We start from the raw sequence: 23636 nt of genomic DNA, 5'->3' as shown, positions 1-23636 counted from the left end.
GTACAAGTGTAAAACTAGAAGTAACACTATACCTAGAACTAGAATCATTCGGGTTTAGCCGTCTTTAGAGACGTGCGGCTAAACTCGAATGATTCTAGTTCTAGGTATAGTGTTAGTTCTATACAGGGTGGTTCTCAACCTATACGCATAAACTTGGGGATTTATTCCTCATGACAAATAATGAGTAATAGGTGAAAAAAATTGTAGCAAAAGCTTTTTAGTTTCCTAGATATCCGTGAAATTTACTTTCAAATCTAGAATACGTACAAGATTTCAAAATGACATCAAAGTAAGTGTTCCAAGTTTGTTTCCAATATTTTCTATACACAATATTGGACTCGCTGAATCGATGATGTTTCACTAGCGCGGCCTAAACTGTTGGCGGATTGTCTCGGCAGCAGTCTGTATCTGATTTTGCAACCCTTGCTCAGTATTAACTTCCTCAGATGCAATGTTAAATGCCTGTGTTAATCACTGTATACCATCCTCAGAATCAGCCAAGAAGATGACATCACCTGCATAGCACTCGATCTTGATTTTGTAATCATTCATAGTGTAATCATAGTTCAGATTACATACGTTGTAATGTTTGCCCTGTTCTACTTCTTTTATCCTTTTTTTCCCGGAGATAGAAATCTGAATCTTTTTGATGCTCTCAACATTTTCCTCAATATTGTGTGATCCGTACATGTTATTCTTCATCTCGTTACTAAATTTCGCCATGCATCATTGTGCAGGAAATTCTTGCAATCAGAAAGACATGTGCAAACGACACACTCAAATATACGAAACAGCTTTTTGCAGAAGATGAAATAAGTATGATGATATCAGTTCTAAACAGATGAGATAGTTTGGTGTTGCTGTGTAATGTGATTTCTGGATGCAAAGACTGCCTAAACCTCAGTATCTGATTGTATCTGATTTCGCAACCCTTGCTCAGTATTAACTTCGGTGACGTACACTATGCTTTTTAAGTGATCCCAAAAAAAATGTTATTTATTTCTATTACCCATTAATTGTCTATAGGTTGAGAATCGCCCTGTATAGTAACAGTGCTAGTGGAAAACTAGAACTAACACCATACCTAGAACTAGAATCATTCGGGTTTAGCAGTCTTTAGAGACGTGCGGCTAAACCCAAATGTTTCTAGTTCTAGATCTAGTGTTAGTTCTAATTTTAATTGTTATTTAACTCTAGATTGGTATATATTTTCATTAAACTAAAGCTAGAACTAACACTAGACCTAGGAACATTCTGGTTTAGCCGTCTTAAAAGACGTGCGGCTAAACCCGAATGTTTCCAGTTCTAATTTTAGTTGTTATTCAGCGTAAGATTGTTGTATATTAAAATTTCTTCAACAACAGACAACTCCCTTCACCGTATAAATCCATTATATCGATATTTTACTGTATTAAAAAATTTAATTAAATTTAATTTAACATATTTTATAATCATTTAAATATAGTAAAGTAGTTTTCTTAGTACGAAATATCTATTTGTACTTAATGCATTTTATTTTTGTTTCACACCGACAAAAAAAACGTATTAAATTAAAATAAAAAGAAAAACTGATAAAATTAGTTTTTATTAAATATTTACAAAAAGAAAAAAAACTGAAATTATACATATGGCGGTATAAGACCAACAAATAAAAATAAAATAAAATGCGGGCTCGGGCAATAACTGTAGCAATATTTATCACAAGAAGCAAAAACGTTATCGTTAGGATCTGATGTCGCCGTTTCAAAAGAAAAAAAACGTTTCGAAACGGCGCAGTTGATTCCCGAGTCCGCTACAAAACGTGAAAACGAAACAAAAAATGAGAAATAATAAACCCAAATTATTATTACTAATTTACTTAGACGTTACGCAAAAAACCAGACAGTCCACTTACAAAAAAAAAACTTTATGTTAGTAGTAATAACAATGTACAATTTTCTCTCTGATTATTATTATTATTAATTTTCCTCAGTTTTTTTTAGAATAATAATAATTATATTAGATTAATAATCACTACAGGAAACAGCCTACACCTTTTTTTTACATTCCTCGACACACTTAAACATTTTCTTGTTGGTTTTAAATCGTTAAAAGTGATCTATTTGTTAATTAGTAATAATATGTATATATAGTTTTATTTTTTTTATATTTATGTATATAATATAATGTATATTAGCTATGTATTGACATCGACTCAAAAAACTACACCAGTCTTGTGTACACTAAACATTTTTTTTTTGTATTGCATGGGAAAATAAAGATTTTTAATCCCACGCAATCTACTTAATAACTTTTTAAAGTGCAGCCTTTTTATTTATTTATTTATTAATTCAGTAAATAGTTTTAAATACGATATCTTTAAAAAGAAAATTTGTGTTAAATCCACTCGATACATAAAATTAATGTTTTATTAAATGTGTGGTAACTAAAACTAATAATTATGCTTTTAATTTGAATTAGAATTAATGGATTTTTAGGGAGTCGAGGTTTACAAAAATGAATCAGGAACAAATAATTAATGTGCTAAGCTAAATAAAACATAAATACACATAAATCAAACGTAGTAATTTTTTTCTGAAACATGCATTATTGTTATTTATATTGTACTTAATATGCGCAGTCATTCTAGAGATCAGAAAAAAAAATACAAACCGAAATTAAAGACAAAAAATAAAAATAATAGCTTATCCAGCCTTATTATGTATTGTGCTTGTTGATTCATTCATTCATTAATTAAATTTTTTACTTTCTATTTTATTAATACACAGAAAATGATATAAAAGTAACATTAATATAATTAATAATATGTACAAAGAAGAAAGACCTAATGGGAGAATCATGTAGATATTATATACATTTTTTTATTAAATTTATAATCCAATTAGTTTCCTTCTTTCTGCGCAACCACATTGGTTGGTAAAAAAAAATGTATAACTTTGGCCTCGTTTTTTCTTTTTGATGTGTGAGATACATCAATTTCAAAACTTCAACCTTAGTATACAAATAACTATTAATAAATAGGCCAAAAAGGAGAAAAATTCTAATTCTTTTTTTTTTCGATGCTAAAATGCTAAACATAAGCGGATCACTAAGAAGTTTCGCTGTAAAAATTTTTAGTTAAACGGGAGATAACACCCTGTATGCGTTTTGAATTAATTAATTTTTTTAAACCGGGTGTCAAACTCTACCCTAGACACATACACATTGAAAAATTGACAGATTAACACCACATACGTATCGGAGGAACATTTACAGACACTGACGTGCAAAAAGTTTTTCGTCTTTTTATACTTTTTTGGACAGCGAAAATAACACCCTATTTTTTTTTTGTTTTAGTAAATACCATTTCATTTTTTACTCCATTAAACCCTAATATATATATTTTTTTAATATATTATGTATATACCCCACACTATTTTATTAATCGTATATATAATATATATCTAAGTAATCCAAAAATATTTTATTTTCATTAATAGTTATGTATTTCTATTCCTCTAATTAAAAAAAAAAGAATTATTAATATTTTATTTTGCAAAAATCACCAAGACAAATTAATGATTATGTAGTAAATAGTAAAAATGGATAATAACAATTAGCTATGTACAAGAGAAGGTAAAATCATATTTTTTTTATTCATTTTTATCGTGTTTAATATCACATCTATGCCATATTATGACGTCAACCAGTTTTGTTATGTGGTTTCCGATTTTTATTATTCTTGTTTGTTAATATTGAAACAGGCACAATATTTTTGCACATTACTCAAAAAGGAGGTTTTAGTTTTATGTTTTCACTTTCCAAACAAAAATCCTCATTTCTAGGCATTTATACTCAAAATTATTTTTTTTTTATTTCAGCACCAACAGTGAGACAGGATTTGTTTACTGCAATATTTTCAGGGTACTTCTAATCTAAACGAAAAACTTAAATCTATTACATATACACGTTTTGTAAATAATTAATTAATAAACAGCCAATGCCAAAAATTGTTAGTATTAAATTATTAAAGAGTAACTCAAAAAAATCGGATTAAAAAATAAAGATTAAAGGAAATAGTATTGTATTTATCACTAAATGACTAAAATGCGTATTTTTTTTAATTAATTACCTATACAAGTTACCACGAACTAGGCAGTTATATGAGCATGTATTTTTAAAATTTTTTTTTGTGTTGATTAAAGAGTTAGACAAAAATTTTAATTTTTTTTAAACGATTAATACTATTTTATTATACACGAAATATAACCCATTTAACATATCGTTCTTTACCCGTGTATTTATATTTTTATATATTTTTGTCCATTATAGTTTTTATTTTTAAATAACCTAATCACTCTGCGAACAATATTAATTAAAAGAAAAATCACTAATTGAGGAGATTACATATACATGTTTAAGCCTTTTCTAGCTATAACATAAAGGTGCTGTCCAATGGACATCTGTCATCATAAAATAAATCATAAAAAAGCTGATTTAAAAGAAAAACAAAAAAGAACATTCTTACAACGATAATTAATTAATTATAATATTAATATGCATTGTTTGCATTCCGAACTGTGAAAGCGAACCCATTAAATTCGCTAACATTTAAATTACCAAAACGATTAAGAAAAATCGACTAAACATTCTTAATAACCAAATAATACTTAAAAGAAAAAAAATAACTAGAGTAAGCTATATAGTTGAAAACTTAATGAACCCCATATTCGTTTCGATTCCTTTTTAATTTCTTTTTCTTATCTTCTTTATTCTTGTCTTTACTCACTTCACTCAGCAAACCACAAGCTTTGATACTGGTGATTTTTTGCGGGACTCAATGGAGCGAACCCGTAGGAAGCCACTTGCGCGTGCGACGGAAATTGGAGGTGCGCAGGCAATGGGTGACTTGGATGACTCGCAAGAACTGGTCTTGCACTTGCGTGATGCGCTGGAGGAGGAGGTAAGGGCCTACTAAAAAAAAACCAAAAAGAATTATATCAATTAATATCGGGGATGATTAAAAATAATATTAAAATAATGTATTGTAATAAATTCTCATTTTTCTCTAATCACTACATTGGAAGAACGCAACGAGAGATACAAGAGGTATTCATTAAATGTGAGACTTGCCCTAAATCTAAGTATATATATATACTTAGATTTAGGGCCGACACGGGGAAATATAAATTTGAATCAAATTTAACTACTTAACCCTTTAAAGGCAATCTATCGAGTGTTATTACGATGTTGGGATTCTTTGTACCTTCCTAAGACTTTGTTTTATTGCCTTCTTGTATATTTGGAACGTTGTTATTATTTGCAGTTATAAGAGGCGCTTAAAAATTAATAAACGGGGTACTTTTTACGCAATCGCGTTTACAATTGATTTATCTAAAGGCTGTGGTTAAATAAAAGATATCACCAAAACGTCCAAATATTACGTCAAGTAGATTAGTCTAGAATCAAGTAGATTAGTCTGTCTGGAAGGATAGCAAAAACTAAAATCCAAAGCGCAAAATGTAATTATGTATATGCAAAGAATATATCGTTCCTGTATTTGACCCTAAATGAGAAATAATTAATAACTTATAGATGCTCAGATCCATTTCTAAATTTGTTTTGCATAGACCTTGAAGTAACTAAAGTCCAAGAGCATGTGATTCAAATTGTGAAATATTTTAGAAAGAATCACCTGACTAGATCTAAGTACAGTGTGCTAATTAATTATCGTACCCGACGTCATCATTGTAAGTATGCAACCAATATCACAGTATTGGTATTGCAATACGTGATTTACGTATAATTAACACACTGTATATGGCTTGTATATACTAATCGAAAAGTGTTAAACGATGTGATGTAGAACAGTATGGAGGATTGTGCGCAAATACATGTAAGTCAATGGGGAAAACTGTCAGAAGTATGTGAACAAAATAAAAAGGAAATTGATCCTACAATATATACCAAAAAGTATCTAATATTGATCCAAAACGATCAACAGAGGATTACAGTAATACCCCGACTTACGTAAACCCGACATATGTACGTAACTACGAATTTGTCTGTTATATTTTTGTCGGGTATTCCCCTGTTTCGCTCAATAGCGGATTGAGTCATAAAATTTTCTAGCTCCTTCAGTTAGAAACGTAAGTATTTTATTATGTTATACATACTGCATACGTAAATATTAGTTGAAAAATTAACTTATTTTCTTTCATATTAGTTGTTATGTCAAAGAGAAGGAAAGAATTCGTTTCTTCGAATTCTCCAAAAAAACGCAAAACCTTGACATTAGAAATAAAGCATGAGATTTGGAAAAATTTTGAACAAGGCCAATTTATCCTATACTATTGTGTATACAATAATAAAAGACAAATCTAAAATTCTCGAGGCAGTTAAAAATGCTTAGCCATTAACTTCTAATATAATTCGTAAATGGCATGGTTTGATAGCGGAAATGGAATCTTTACTTAATGTATGGTGCGAAAACCAAGTAAAAGTCAAGAATTGTCCAGTTGACCAAAATACTATATACAGATACACCGTATCTGAATGACGTGCCCAAACTTCAGAAGCTGGTTACGTTTAGTAGTTTAGAAGGGTAGGTTGAAAGTACAAATAGGGTCCAAACGTACCCTATTATGAGTTAAACATATTCCCCAAATTTCATTTTCCTAGCGTTTATGCTTTTTGAGAAAAGCAAATTTAACCAAAATTTTCAGCCATTTTTGGAGGGGTGTAGAAGTCGCTCATGGTTCATATATCAAAGTACCCTTAAAGTTGCCTAAAGAATCACCCCCTGCAATCAATCCAAACAGATTTTCGAAGAACTAAAGACACAAGTTGGGGACGAAGCAAAAAATGAAGCTTTTTTAGTCAGCAATGGTTGGTTTTTACGTTTTACAAAAAGATGCGACTGGCACAATATTGCACAGAGTGGAGAAGCAACAAGTGCAGATAAAGTCGCTGCATCTACTTTTCCTGGCAAATTAGCGAATATAATACAAGAAGGCGGCTACAGTTCACAGACTATATTCAATGTAGACAAAACGGGCCTTTTCAGGAAGAAAATGCCGCGAAGAACTTTAAACATCAATAAAGCATTTAAAATTTTCGACTTTCTAGCGGTTGAATATGGAGAAACAGTAATTCAACTTTTGACCACTCTGTATAATATACTTTGATACAATAAATGACAATCTATTTGACAGCATCTGAAGAGTAATCGTGCCAATTTAGAGCTTTTTTGAATGAACATTGGCTGGGATATGGGGTTTTAAAGAGCATAGTGAAATTTGCCAAAAAAACTTAAAATCAAAATAACTCGAAAACAACAAAACGTTAGGTACCAATAACTTTTATGAAAGTCTACATATTATTTTCCGTACAATTAAAAGGTGTAGTAAAAACTGTAGCATTCCATTTAAAATAACGAAGTCTACTTCCGGTAGACCGGAAGTGGCAGCCATCTTGAAAATATTTTAGATCGAAAGTTTTGAATGAACAGCCCATGCTACCAAAATTTCAAAACTGTACGAATAAGTGAAACCTAAAAAAGTACTAACGAACCAGTTACGTGAGACACCTGTATATTGTTTTTGTTTGTCTTAGTTTTTAGTAGCCTGGTTTATCAGTTTTTATATAAAGAACATATTTATTTTCATTTCTCTTTTGTTGAACCCTGTTTTATAGGTTATATTTTTCAAAGTCGATTATTTTCGTCAAGCATCGTTTACTTCTTCCGTCGTGCTCCACATCGTCCACAAATCATATCTACGACCTCCCAACCGATTTATGATTTTCTACGGTTCCACGGCGATCAAAGATAATTTTTGTGGTACTTTTAATGTCCATTTTGGCTACATGGTTCGCAATATAAAAATACAACTCTAGGTCTTTCTGCGCTTAGGTCCATGTTTCCGACAAGGTTTATATATTAAAGGTTGTCTAGGTTCGTACGCAACCATACTGCGCATTACGTCACATGAGTCTCTTGCCCCTCGCCCACAAACTAAAATCAAAGTATTGCAGCATAGGAACTTAGACAACCTTTAATATATAAACCTTGTGTTTCCGACCCATAGCTAGTATAGGTCGTATTAAAGTCTTGTATAAGACTAATTAATGGTATAAGACTTTTCTTAGCATAGATGTGAAGTTGTTTTTAAGAACATGGAAGTTTTGTTGGCTTGGATTGTCATCTTCTTTATTTCCTCGCTGACCGATCTTTTATTGTATCATCAGAAAAGAACTGCAACTAATTCGTCAAATTTTCATATTTTCGTATTTTTCTCGATATCTATGCGCCTGAGATTAAAAGTGTAAGAGAGCAATATTATTGAGCATAAAATTTGCTGCAAGTTTAGTTGTAAAAGTTTCTTTGTAAGATACTCAGATTCCTCAGTATTACCATCAACAACATGAAAAAAAAACAACTAATTCTTCAGTTTTTTAGTTGTAATTTTTATAATTGAAATAAACTCTATGCGGATTTAGTAAGTACTATAGAATCAGAACACGACGAACACACATCGCCGTCGGTGCTGGTTCCTTTCTTCTTCTTAAGGGGAGTTAATAGGCAAAACAGTAGAAGTTACAAAAACGAGCATTAGTTGATTGTTTAAACATTAGGATAAATCTAGATCAGGATAATCCCGAAATAAAAAGAGGGATGCGGAACAACCTGAGCTTAATCGCTTTGGAAGTTACCCAAAAAGCTAAAGAGCCGAAAATAGCCCGTCAAGCCATTTGTGTTATAAAATATTCACTTGAATAAAATATTGTTGAATCTGCAACAATTTGTTTGCAAAAGAACATAAAGGTAACGTCTTAGAATTGCATTTCTGGTTGAAACATTATTGATATTGTTAATCATTGTAAGTGTTAAGTCATAAATCAAAAATAGAGTTCTAAGCCATTTCTAAACTACAATTTTAAGAATACAAAAACTTTACAAATCTTATTTTTTTGAATAAACTTACCCAGCTGGAGCCACCTGATGAGTTGTTGGTATATAAGCCGGTTGCGTAGTGGTCACATAAACGGCCGGTCTTCTATACAACTCGGTCTGGTGGTACAGCGGCTGCCCGGCGGCCGCTAAAGGATGCTGAGGGGACAGCCTCGGCGCACCGGTCAGCGGCTGAGGCGACAGGTGCGTGCTGCTGTGTCTACAAAACCAACCGTAATAACCCATGCATTACCCAAAAAAAACTAACTATTAAAAATATATCATTTAACAAAACACACTTTAACATGAACTTATTCCGCGCTTAACTACCTACAATTTCTTACCCTTAACCATAACTACCGATAATCCAATAAGTAAAGGTATATAGTAAAAAAAAAATTTTTTGTCACATTCATTCTATTAGGTTAATTTTTTGACTCAAAATTTACGATACCAAAAAAAATGTTCTTTAATTACCTATAAGATTGATGATGCATAGCTTGTGGCGGCCCCCAATTTTTCGTTGGCGCCAATAAATGTTGTTCCCTAGTACCCATTGATAAACTATCCCGCGTAGAATGCGCGGCTGGCGGTTGAATGGCATACTCTTTATTCGACGTCACGTTATAATCTCTTAAATTAACCACGGGCATCGCCGAATGTCTCCTGCTATTTCCGTGCGATGAACTTGGAGCGTGAGCAGCCGGAGGTGCCCAAGAAACCCTTTTATCATTTCCCGTTGGATACACAATTTGTTCTTGATTATTTAAATGTCCCGATGAAGGATTCGCGTATTGATAATTTTGTACCTGTTCCTTACAGACTGCGTTGCAATGTTGTTGTTGTATTTGTTGTGGTGCGGGTTGTTGTTGCTGTTGGACCATGTATTCATTTTGGCGATGATGCTGATGGTATTCAACTCCCGGTTCTTGTTTCGTTTGAACGTTACCCAACATGCATTCTGATTGTGCTTTGGCTAGAAGACGTGTTTTTCTCGATTGCGCACCGTAATTTGTTGGCGGAGCTGGTTGATGATGTTGGGACGGTTCATTTTTAATAACTTGCTGTTGATACGCTTGAATTTGCTCCTGCATTTTCGTCGGACTTTTATGATCTTCGTTATCACTATCACCAACACTCACGCAACTGATGACGTTCTTTCTGTGAGCACCACTAGTTCCCGGTTGCGCCTGATGAGTTGTATTGTTATTGTTACCATTAGCCTGGTTTCTATGACCACTATTATGGTGTGTGGATGAAACTACCGACTTTTTCGGCACAGAAGTCTCGTCCTCACTGTCAGAAATGGTGATCACGGAAACGGCCGGTGAAGGAGTGTCGTTAATGGTTATTGCGGCGGCCACGAATTTATTTGGATGAGGGTGATTGCTGGATTGTTTGGGTTGCGGATGTTGATTATGTTGTTGCCAATGCCCTTGATGACCAGGACTGTAATTCCTTCGAACGTTTGAGTACCCATTGAGCAATTCTGAGGGCGGCGTACTTTCCTTAACACGCTTCTTCACCGGGCTAAGTTGTGTCTGTTCCTTTTTGTCGTGTTGGACGCGGTGATGAGTTGGTACCATTAAATGATGACCGTGGTGCGGCGCTGATGCCTGTTGCATGTGGTGATTCTTCGAGGTACGTTTGCTACTCGCCCATGTAGCACCCGTATGCTCTACAATTGCCGGATTATAAACTTCGGCCGCCACATCCACCGGAAATACTGGTCGTTGATCTTGTAAAATAGCTGATGAATCAACTAAAAGCGGTCTACCCCAATCAGCAGTGTCAGATAAAAGTGGTTGTTGTATGGCTGCATGTTGAGCTGGGATTTGTTGCCATGATGGGACTATTGCCATTTGGCGGTTTGCAGGCCATGATGTTTGTACAGCGTTCTAAAATTGAAATAAAAAATTGCGATTTATTGATTAATAAATAATTAATATCTTACAGTTAGAAGCATTTGTCTTCCTGTTGGTTCAACGACGCTAACTGGTACATATTGCTGTTGGGCAGGTTGGCTTAGTATTGGGGGTTGTATTTGAAGTTGGGGTTGCTGAACGACCGTGACGTGTTTCGCTGGAGATCCGCCCATTCCTGGATAACTAGCAGGACATAAAATACTCGAAACTAATTGATGTTGGAAAGGATCAGCCCTGCTGCTTGTTGCATATTGTCGTCCAACATTTCTTCCATAAATTTGGTACTGCAACAAAATATAATTAATTTCCCAAACTTCAATTTAAAAAATAAGCATACCAAGTTATCATATCCACTACGATCGCGTACAAGTCTCTGCACTTGATGATTATTAATAGTAAATGTGACATTTCCGTTCGAGCTGGGTACGAAATTAGCAACGAGAGATTGAGTTTGTTGAGCGGGTTGATGATGTGTGGCTGTAGCTGCTGTACTATAATCATTTCTTCTACAAACCTCCATCATTTGAACGCTGGCTTTTACGTTATTACAATGCGCGTAATCCACTAAATGCGCTAACCTCACAAATGGATGATTTAAAGCTTCACCTGGAGTTGTCCTTCTCTCTTGATCCATCGTTAACATTCTCTTCAACAAATCGATAAATTCCTTTCGATCAACTTTCTCAGCCAATAATTGACCTCCTTCCAAATCAGTGGGTACATTAACTTGTCCAATATCATCAAGACAATTAAAGATATATTTGCGAGCTTCCTTCGATTTAATTCCCGTTTCAGCTTCGTGTTCTTCAGGCGTCTTGAGCCTCCAAAAAGGGTACGTGCTGTCCATATCGCGATAGAAGAATTTGGTTGTCTTCGACGCGTTATTCAGCATGTGCTCGGTCGGAAGGCCCTGCGTCTGGCTAATGTAACGAATTTGATCGAATTCTGACGATCCTGGATAAAGCGGCCAACCAAGGAATAATTCGGCAACGACGCAACCAAGCGACCACATGTCGATAGCCTCGCAAAACGGCAACCCGAGAATAATTTCCGGTGCGCGATAATAACGACTTTGCAAGTATGTATTGCACACGGCTTTACTGACATGGCTGGCGCTGCCGAAATCAATAACTTTAACGCGGTATGGTTGACGACTTGGATCGACCAACATGATGTTTTCTGGTTTTAAATCCGCGTGTATAAGACCAAGTTGCTAAAAAAATATAAATAAATTAATTTGTTACTTTATTACTTTTAGTAAAGTATTTATTACCTTTAGTTTTAGCAACGCTGTCAAGACCTGTTGTAAAATGGGTCTAATGTATTTAAGGGAAAGGGGACTGAATTTGTTTTGTTTGAGGAAGTCATAGAGATTTTGCTCCAACATCTCGAACACAAGACACGTGTGGTTCTTGTGTTGGAAGCATTCAAAAGCACGGACAAAGTTAAATTCGTCGGCATTTTCTTGGCTCAGTCTCGATAGGATGCTTACTTCTATTTGACCCTTTAAATATTAAATTGGATTAAAAATTATTATAAAAAAAAAAAAAATATTAATGATTTTTACCTGTCGGGCATACGACGGATGATTCTTTAATATTTTGATTGCGACGATTTCATTAGTGCCCTTCTTCCAGCACTTGACCACCTGGCCGAAGGTGCCCCTGCCGAGGAACTCGAGCACCTCGTACTGCGTCGTCAGCGAGAAGAGCACCTCGTGCTGAACGAGCTGATAGTCGCCATCCGCGCCGCTTCCAGAGCCTGCTTCATCAAACACCCCTTCATTCTCAGCATCCGCCCATTCTATATTATTCCGTACATCACATTACACCACATGTTCATAGGTATTAATTCAATTAACTCTTGATATTGATAAGTTAATAACTAGCCTTTTAGTTTTTAATCAATAATGCAACGCAATTTAATAAAGTTATATCAAAATTGATGATTTGTTACGAGTTACGTTATTGTCAAAAACTGCTGCTTTTAAAATCAATTCAAATAATGTCATATCCATAACGTCAATTATTTCACATCAAACATAAATTGGAAATTATTCCAAATGGATTCGTTGAACAAAAATGAAATAATCGACGTATGAAAAAAACAATCTTACGTAAATAATAAAAAATACCATTTGTAGTACATGTAATATTTGTAATGTTTGGATTGATATAGTTTTAATTAAATCGTTCTTTTTTAATTTATAAAAATCAATAAATAATATTATTTTATCACATCGAAATTTAACCGTTTTAATTTCAATGATACAGTTCCAATAAACCTATTCATAACGCCCGCTTCAGTTATCCGTGTACAGTTACTTATTACGCACCGTCCACAGACACGTACGGGTATAGCATTTAACAGTAATTCCAGATAATGACAGGCATTATTATCTGTTAATATAGCGGTCCCCCACGATTCAAACACATTGGAAGATAAAACGGAAGGTTGGTGACGCTAATCGGGCCCTGGCGTGAAAATGATCTTTGTATAATATGTGGTGCATCGAAGGCGATCGTACACGTACTAAGGTCCACTTGATACCGCCGTGGTCGGGATTTTGGCCATCCGCCAAGACACCGCCACAGCCAAAAACATTATACAACTACGACGCAGGAATTTTTTGGAAGTTCCTTGCGAAACGCTTTTTACGGAGATGAAGACCGCAAATTTTGTTTACACGCTCAAGAATTCAATTCTTATCGGCAAAAAAATATATTCACAAACTGATTAATAAAAATTACGATAAAATTTTCGCCTTTTATTTCTTGTTGATAATGTTATCTTGTTCACCCGAAACATTCGGAATTTAAATTCCACCGTTATTAACGGAAATTCCAATTAATTGTATATTAGAAACAAAAAAACGAATACATTTCCAAGATATAAATTCCGACTATTTCAAATTTAGAAGTGGTATAAATGATTAACGTTGCTAAGGCGAATATCGTAAATACCCAATATTTATTTAAAAATACATAAATATTCCAGTTTAGTTGTGATATGATAGCTCACAGTAGTCTTGAGATAAGGATCGTTTATAAAAAATTAAAGTCACTCTAGATATAATTGTATAAATAACGAAATTTTTTAGTAATATTTAAAGTTTAATTTTTTGCTTACCTTGGGCCTGGGTGCTGGGCCCGGGGGCCACCCCAACCTTGCTGTGAGCCGTCGTGGTGGTTGCGGTGTTGGTATCTGTCTGCGAGATCGCCTCCCCGCCTTCACCATTACCTTCCTGCGACCAAGCCTTGCGCTACTCCACAAGATAACAAAATATGTTTCAAAAAAAACAATAAATACACACAACAATGATACGTTCAGATCAAACTCAACCCATCGCAGTACTCACTTTTTGCAAATGACTCCGTATAATTAAAATAAACTAACAAAATAATGAGTTAACTCGAAGAAAGTGTTGTGGTTCTTAATTCTTAATTCGGCGAATCAACATCTACGTCATCAACAACCTGAAGTTGCTGTTTGCATGACATAAACAGTAGCGAGTGAATGCTTGAATGATCATTTAAAGAGCGAATCACGATAGAACGCGCGAGATTGCGCACTAATAATTTGCGATTGAACAACAAATCGCATAAAATCGTGCACACTTCATGCTAAGCTCGAAAAGTATCGAGTCAACTTCGGTTTTACTCGGGACACGTGTTGCGAAATCGTACAATATAATACATAACATTATTTTAGGGATAAAACGGAACTAGTTATGTTGTGTTATAATCTGATAAGTCCTACTCGACGAGTAATTATTATTATTAATATAACGCATTCAATCAATGTAGTTGAATGCAGGATATTAAACATGTTTAGACGAGGCAGTGGAATGTGTTAACGAGTTTGGGTTGGTATTAATTGTAGCGCATCGGCCGCAAACGACCAAGGCTAACATAAGCAAAATTATGCAATAATTTAAATTAATCGTACCTTAATTTTTCAAATAATAACTTACTTATTTCAATGTAACAGCAGCAAACGTTCTCAATCAATTCACACGAAATCATATATTTCCCGTATATTTAGCCGAGGCATTACGATATGCTGTTCAATTTCTATTTCAAGTTATTTGTACAAGATTGATAGTAACATTGAGTGTAATAGTAATTAATTGGATCCTACTTGAGTATATATCGAAGGAAAAATAACCAAAAGTATTGATATGTATGAATTGAGCGCACAATATTAATCGCTAAGGTATATAAACAAAATAATAATAATGCAAAAGTGAAGAATTATATCAACCCTTTTAATACTTATACATATAAGGTGAAATATCACATACTTATTGTTACAACGACTTTTTGAGCAAAAACTATCTGTAAGATACATGAAAACATAGCACTCCTCTTTTATCTTAGATCATATCTAGCAAATGTGCTAAAATGTTTTTATGGAACCACACTCGATATAAACCATAAACCACATTTTCAAGATGAAAATTAAAACGTTATGTATATATATTTAAATACACCCGTTACACAAAAAGGGGAGTCAACTAGAATGCAGAAATTACAGAGCCAATACGGTACTGGGAGAAAGAAGCTTCAATTCAGTGAGACGATATTAAGAAACTACTAAACTGGACGACCAACAGCGGACTAAATATTCCGTTACTGCATAATGATAACATAGATACACGCAAACCAATAAAAGCTATGATTAGTTTTGGTAATCCCAAAAAGCTGATAAAATTGATAGTGGTGACAATAAGAGATGGAAGGAGTCCGCTAAAGATACAAGACCATGGACTGCGACAAGGAGAAGTGTTCTCGTGTCAATTGGTAAAAATTGCTAAAGAAAGTAATTAGAGAGGCGGAAGTAGAAACTTCTAGAGTAATATCAAATCAGTCCAAATTCTAGGATAAATTATGATATTGACATAACATGCAGAAATTGTTGCAGTGAATGAAGCCTTCAAGAGTATAGAGAAGAAAGTAATGAAAAGGATAAAAATTATAAGACTGAGATAGGCAAGACATGTGATTAGGCACAAGGAAGCGGATACGACTAGACGTAGCTACCGGAAAAACAAAGTTGGAGAAAGAGTAGCGGGGGAAAAGATGGGACGATGAGGTGGAGAGAGACACAAGAAAGATTTCGAACTAAATTTTGACACAAATTTCAATAATCTAACAAGATATCAATTTAAGCTGCCGCAAAACATCCTAGAAAATCTATTAGCATCTCTGATATTCTTGGAATAATATAAAGCATTTACTGGAATTCACTCTTAATTCTACTTCGGGTTTCAAGTACATAAATCATTACAAGACAAATAATTCTGAAATGAGCGAAAAGTTATTAAACCTCCCATTAATATGAATACATCAAAAAAAATATACATTATATATCAAGATAAAGAAGTCTGAACGTACCATAACAATTTATCTTTTTGTTAAATCGTTTTATTTACCTTTTGGCCGCTTCGCTGATAATTATCAAGCAACTTTATAGTGGATGCCCTGACAAACGTTTTTGAATTGTTAGCAGGGCTACCAACAGCATGTCCGTTCGTGTCCGTCTGGCTGGAAGTATGCACAGACGAGACCGCAACGCTCGTTTGAAGAGGATTTGGTTGATGTTGCGGTTGTTGCTGATGATGATGTAACTGTTGCTGATGCTGCGTCGCCAAAAATTGGTCTGAGGCGCCGGAGCCACCAACGTGGATCACGCTACCGCCGTGATTATGAATGCCGTGGCCGTGTTGTTGCTGCTGTTGGTGGTGTTGTTGTTGATGATGATGGTGCGCGTCGCCTGTACCCTCGTGACCGCTAACGTACTGTTCTTGTCTTCTGCGCTTTGATACGTTCCCGCTACTTGTCGCCAGCTGCTGGGACGTGATGAACATGTCACGTGGCGTTTCCTGCAACGAAACCGCTACGAATATTATTTATTCTGCACAAAACACGTGAGGTAAGTAAAAGATAATAATTCTATTTTAATTTATTTTTAAAACATTTTTGATCCTCAATATTTGTGGATACAAGAAAGCAAACAATTACATTATTAACAACGACCGCCGGCGATGGAAAGCTCTCCGTTCCACTTTTGCTTCAGTATTCTAGCAACACGGTCGTATCTATTACAAGGTCTCAACAAGTGTTGCAAAATACGGCAGAGTAACGCGCGTCAACTCAAACTCTTTGTTACCATTACAGTCGATAACGTAACGCGAGAATGACTACCAAATGAAATCTAGCAAAAAAACAACAAACAAAAAAAACAACAAAAAATGGAACGGATCCTTGACTGTGTCTTGCGATTTTCGCGGCGACCGACACAAATCCAAGTCAAGGATTTTATCTCTATCCGTTTCGATGATAAATAAACCAACAGGCGTGATGATTAGAAATTTGCAATCACGAACGACGCCTGTTCGACGATTTTATTAATAGAAAGAGGGCGACGCGTTGTTTTCTTCAACGTGGCAACGCAAGTGACGTCAACACCAGACCGCTAATAATTCCATTCTTGCTGGGTAGTTTCTTATATGGGAAACGCGTGAACAATAAAGTAATAAAGGAGAGAAAAAAACAACTCAGCGAAAAAGTTTCTATTTGTAACGACAAAAAAATAATAATGAAATAAAAATAAACCGTGTCGGTTGGTTTAAGTGTACCGACAAACGAAAACGAAGATAAGATACCGAGAAATTGACTGGTTAAAAATAATAACTAAGGTAATATTCTAAACGGGTCTCCCAAAAAAAAATATAATACTGATTACGACGCCCATCACGTACGCACGCCGCGGCGCTCGTCCTCGTATTTTGTTTACGAACTTTATTTCGACCATCCCAAATCCGATCGATTAGAAAGTTCCTTGATGACGAATTTTAACATAACAACAACGCCTTTTTTCCAAAACACCACATTTATATAATCCAATTATAAACGCGCCAACGAATTCGATTGTAGACCTTTTTATTAAGAATAATAACACGAATGGTTTATTGAACATGATAAAATCTTAAGAGTCATCAATCACTTTAAAGTTACACAACAAAGTCATAATAACAAACTTTACATCGGTGTGATTAAGGATATTTTGATGTCATGTTAAACTTTTATTTAATAACTTTTTTTATTATTTATACAGAATGTTTAAGTCTAAATATGTCACAAGGCGCGAAAAATCCTTACTCTTAAATAAATTAACGTTGAAAGTTGATTATTATCAACGAAATACCGTTATTTACTAATTAACGAGCCAAGTTAAGTTCTTCTTACTATAATTTGATCGGATTCGGTTAATTTTCTTGATTATTATTATTATTATTTTCAAGAGACTCGTTAACTATAAATAATTTGAGTGATAATTATTCGTTGAAATTAGCTCTTGGCACGAAAATACGTTAAGTAACTGTATTCAATTGGATATTATTATAAAACAAATAAATAACAAAGATTAGCTCTTAGCAACACCTTATTTGTTATACAAATCGATATAAAACAGTTGGTAATAATACACCAACAAGAATAATAATGAAAATCGCCACAAACCATACTAACTCGAATTTGCCAAAACAACCCCCCGCTACTGTTGTCTAACGACATTATCGAACAAGTTTTGGCAAACTACAAAGGGAGATAATCTACGATTGGTACAATAAATTTGAAACGATTTACAAGAAGGCAAAAGTCCTGAAAGACCTCGTAAGCCTCACAAACTCCAATTTGTAACGTCTAGCTTAAACGATTTCTACTTTCAAATGATGCTTCTTTTCAATACACTTTTCACATAATTGGCACAATGAATAAACACCCACAATATAATATAAAGGAATGAAAGTTCCGAAAACACTAATACTAATTAAATTAATGGGAACCATGAGGCTGTTTGGCAGCACTCAATACTTTAAATTTGAATCAAAAGATGACAATAACTAACTTAGGTCCCAACTTACGCTGGAAAGTCCGTTGCTGTACTTACTTTTTATATAAGTGTAGGTTGAGAAAGCTTTATTAGCTAATACGCTACTTATGAGCGGCAAAAGAACAGCCCAATATGCGATAACGAATTTCTTTTCAAATTCTACCTTACTTCCTTAAGAAGTCATAAACTTGTTCACCATATCTAGTACAAATTTTTACGGTGAAAAGTACCATTTACACTAATATTTAGTGTTTGTACTTACAATCTGCCACGATAAGGCAAACTTCCGTTTAGGTGATTTTGAAAGATTCACATTTTTCGTCATAACTTAATTTCAACAGTTGAAGATATGATTCATATCACACTGTAAATTATATAGTCGCTTATATGACATTAAAAAAACAGACGAGAAAAGTAAATATAGACTATTATTTATTTTTAATGAGATTGATCTGACGCATTTGGGTCAAAGAGTTATAAGGGGTAATGACTAAGAGGATTATTTCCAGCCCTTGTTAGTGTAAATTCATTAAAATGAAACGAGAATCCGATATGGACATAAACCGGTATGTTTGTAACATGACTTGAATATTACGAGTTCAATCATTTTTGGGGGTTGCTTGATGATAATAATTATCTTCTTAAAAATTCGTGTGTTATTTAAGAATGTCGACAACTTCAAAAGGCTTAAACGAAGGCTTTGAAGTGAGAGGCGAGTTAAAAAAAAACGCTTATCCTCATGTCAAGTAAACTTATATACATTTTGTACCGATTGGATTGTACAAAATAGGTTGCAGAAATGATTAAGTTGGATATGATAATTGCAAAATATGTTGTTCTTGTAAGCTTCCCCCAAAATAATGGCAATAGGATGGCTAATCTATGGCACTAGTGCCATAGCACCACAACTTGTTATTCTGTGATCTCACTCTTCGGCATGTGTATCAAAAATACCTTATATTCCCACGAACCATAACATAAATACATAACACATTCAAAAATACCAGGGAAAAAAATCCATGATAGATTTTATAATAACCAACAGAAACAAAAATGTCTCTACGGGAGAGAGAGAGATAATAATATAAGTATCGAACCTGGAGAATCCATTGCTTTTCTCGAGAACTGGGCGAAGAAAAGAACTCTGCAACAACTCTATCCGACTGATCTTCGACGAAATCATCCCTTGACGCCACAAAACCAAGTATTTGGGAATCACTACGGACGTACGGTTATCTCAGTGGCTTCACATTCACTCAGACATATTTCTATGAGAGACTTATGTTCAGAAGTGAACGATCACAGGTTGATGAAGAAAAAGACAAGAGGCCAAGAATAATCCGAAGCTCGGGTAAACCCACTGAGTCGTGAGGAATAGCTGATTATTTGAGGAATGCCCCACTATTACTTACCAAATGCTTACACCACTTGCCACAATCATTAATTGCAAGGCGTATGAAATTATCTGCGAGTAAGTAGGTTTATTCTCACTTAGTTTATTATTCTAACACCCGTTGCTAATTCTATCCATAAAACGTTCAACTAAACTGATGGTTTTTTAAAATTTGCATCTAACAGTTAACGCGGCATAACCGCAAACAAATTGCAAAAATTTGTGTTTTCTGATAAATCAAGTAAATGTCGTTTATGCCGTTTGGCTTAAGCAACATCGATATAATGAAACGTGTGTGGAGAAAATGTCCATGAAACGCGTTGTTCTAACTGGTAATTCCTGTTGGAGTATCTGCAATATGGCGCAACAATGGTCCAACACCATATATGGGGCTTAAATATAAGCAAACTATTGCTCCAAATTAAGCGTACTCGTGTCACTTGTAAAATAAAATAGGTTTTCTCAGCACGGAAATTTTTGTTCCCATATCGTTTATAATATTTCTGAACCTATGATTAACCCTCCAGTGGAAGACCCCAAGTCATCTTTTTATAGTATCTTCTTATTTTTACTAAATACAAGTTTTTCTTTGTCAACTTTATGTTTTGTCGTTTAATTATTGGGCCTATTAGACCCAACCCCAGTGTCGTGTAACTTTTTTTCCATCTAACTTTTTATCATAAATGACAAAAACGTTATAGATAATTGATTTTAATCATGTATAAAGTGTTCCTGGGGCATCTCCTGCGTTGTAACTATACCGAGTTTCTTGTATTTAGGGAAAGTCTCTCACTCTCAAGCGCTCATTTCTTCGGTTGCTTTTGTATAATAATAGGAAGGTAAATTTCGGTGAAAATAAAAACCAGAAGTTATAACATTCTATAATAATGCAGAGTGGTGTTGATGTAGTTGATAGAATGATTACATCTTACAATGTTGCACGAAATACAAGGCGGTGGCCATTGGTGGTATTGTAACTTTTTGTTAATTAAACAACAGCTGAGTTATTCTCATTTCGAAAACGCCCTTCCATTCTGCCCCACCCTGTACTTACTTACTCATATTTAAAATTAATATTTTATGGTAGATATAATATACAATGAATACCGATTCTTGTTGCATAGTTGAATGAGTGAGCTTTCGATATTTTTATTTAAGTTATCACTAGTTTGACTCTCTACCTTTTGTGCATGGACTGTATATATACAGGGTGTATATACATTTTTGTGTTATTGTGGGAGGAATAAGCATCAAACTTAGGGTCTGAGGGACGAAGCCCGTCGAAGAGTGTGATTTTTAAACCACCTGTCAACTAAAGGGCGAATTTCACACATGATTTGATATGCGTTTAATTTCACACTTCAATATGGTACCAACCTAAATTGCATTAAACTGACGAATTATCGTCTTATACATAATAATAATAAGGAAAAAGTTCAGTTAAGTTCATTAGACGCTGTAAAACTCACTAAAATCTTAAAATATTATTTGAAGTCACCTTCAAACCATGTTTTTAACACTCCTACAAAAAAAACAAACATTACTTAAGGTATTTTATCAAGGGATAAACATGACAGGATATAAAATTATTAACGAATAGATAAGTTTAACTAACAAAATATTGACCAGTGGAATAGAGAAAGTCAATAATTTCACATTACACGATACGAGAATAACAGCAGAACCGCAAAACCGATAAATAACTAAAATAAAGAAGTATGAAGTCCTAAATAATATAAAAAAAAAAACAATTTTAATGTCAAAGAATAATAATAATGCTGTCGCAAAAATATTTACGGTTTCCATTTAACAAGGTTTCGAAAAAAATAAAAATAAGGCGCGATGCCTTTCGAATTATTTCTAGATCCGTATGCCTATGCGACGAAGTATTTTTGATAAACAGGCCAAGTTATTTCAGGTCCAAAAATCCACCAAAGTACATTTGTTGATTGCTGAAACAGTTTTTTAAGTAACATATGGTAACAATTTCGAGTGAAATTAAGGGCGTCCACCTACAAAAATTCAAATAATTTAACCGTAATCGAAAAAAAAATCGTATTAATAAAAACGTATTTTAAAGTAATCTATGCGTAAAGTACGAAATTTGAAACGTTTTCGGTTACAAGCTTACAAATCGTTGAGGAGTTTAAAAAGGGGCCACCGAAAGTGTTGTAATTGAGGGAAATTGCGAATAAAAGGGGGCCGCCCGGACCAAAATGTCGGAAAACGAAGCGTGTTGTAACACGCATAAAATTCGTTTTTGGGAACTCACCTGTCGAACCTCCAGTCTCCGGCGATCTCACCAAGTTTCATGCTGACATACGGGACACAAAGGGGTCTTCAAAATACAGCCACCATCTTGAAAGCGGCACTGCTGCTGGCGCTGTTCGCGTGTCGCATCCAAACGACCTGATGTTGATGACGAACCGCACCGCGTCCTCATCCGCGCAACGAACGTTCTTCACACACTTTACACATTCCTTTAGCATTTACCAAAAACAAGAAAAAAACCTTACACGTTTCCTTAAAGTCCCCTTTTTACGCCATATTTCGATGGTTTCTGTTGCATGCTCGCCACTCCGAACACTTCCGCTGCCTCCGTAAATCTACGTATTTCGGGCGAATGGTACGAATTAAACCGAAAGGTGGCGCTACTTATTTTGCACTATGACGTGGGAGAAATTTTAAAATACCACAATATTTAAATGTTTATCCACTTTAAATTATCAATCATTTTTATGCTATATAATTTAATAAATTAATTAATAATTAAATGTATTTTAATTCGTAATTAAACATAAAACAGAAAAAAGTTAGAAGTTATGCAACCAAATTTGCTTTGGAGTTGGCCTATATTTAAAATAAAGAGTGAATCATGGAAAATTTCCAATAAATAATCGTAATGATGTGTAAATTACATACGAATAAATGTACTACGTTGAATAAATACATTTTAAACGAATAGGGAATTGTTTTTAGTAATTACTTGATTAAAATGTTGATTTATTTATGCTACTTTCAATTTAAAGCACTTTAATTACATACTCACTTTTACTTTCTATGTGCAAAGATGAATTATAATACACCTAGTACAATAAACTGATCTAATTTTCTCTAACTAAATAATATTTTGGATTAAATTACTAAACTTTATATCACAATATTTTTTCTTTATATACATTGTATATGCATTTGATTTAAATGTTTAAAATATACTGTTTAAATTTTGTTATAAGTGTTTATTATGTTTCCATTCCAAATTGATAAGATATTCAAACGAATTTATCTCCAACCCCATATGGTTACTGAAGTTTAGTTTGTTTTTGTTATATCAAAAAAAAAGGTCAAAGAAAGGGTCAGTACCGAGAATTCCTCGGCAAACAAACCCACTTCCTCTTGTTACAGCATTCTTTTCCGTATCGTAAGTTCCTTGTTAATATTTTCTGAAATATTCCTAGAAATAAAATTAAAAAAGTTTGTTCTGAAAACAGAA

At 34.1% G+C, this 23636-nt stretch overlaps 1 protein-coding gene across 6 annotated transcripts; it reads right to left on the bottom strand.

Annotated features, from left to right (window-relative positions):
* Positions 1–1566: 1566 nt before the first annotated feature.
* Positions 1567–22760, bottom strand: LOC111415679 (Homeodomain interacting protein kinase). 6 transcript variants are annotated; one of them, XM_023047486.2, is made up of 11 exons: positions 22660–22759; positions 22416–22611; positions 16289–16738; positions 13984–14116; positions 12422–12657; positions 12128–12358; positions 11192–12067; positions 10884–11138; positions 9407–10827; positions 8964–9149; positions 1567–4953 (listed from the first exon to the last, which is right to left on the bottom strand). In XM_023047486.2, exons 3-11 carry the CDS (start codon positions 16721–16723, stop codon positions 4770–4772), a joined length of 3957 nt encoding a protein of 1318 aa, XP_022903254.1. In that variant the 5' UTR covers positions 16724–16738; positions 22416–22611; positions 22660–22759; the 3' UTR covers positions 1567–4769. The 6 variants fall into 6 exon arrangements, with proteins under 6 accessions (XP_022903254.1, XP_022903261.1, XP_022903243.1 ...); XM_023047493.2 differs by having other exon boundaries at positions 1567–4950; positions 22416–22760; XM_023047475.2 differs by having other exon boundaries at positions 16289–16752; positions 22416–22759.
* Between the last annotated feature and the right edge of the window lie 876 nt (positions 22761–23636).

Source organism: Onthophagus taurus, chromosome 11, assembly GCF_036711975.1.
Source record: "Onthophagus taurus isolate NC chromosome 11, IU_Otau_3.0, whole genome shotgun sequence".
Classification (NCBI taxonomy): Eukaryota; Metazoa; Arthropoda; class Insecta; order Coleoptera; family Scarabaeidae; genus Onthophagus; species Onthophagus taurus.
Note: the sequence above shows the minus strand (reverse complement) of the source record. Positions and strands in the feature narration are given on the sequence as shown.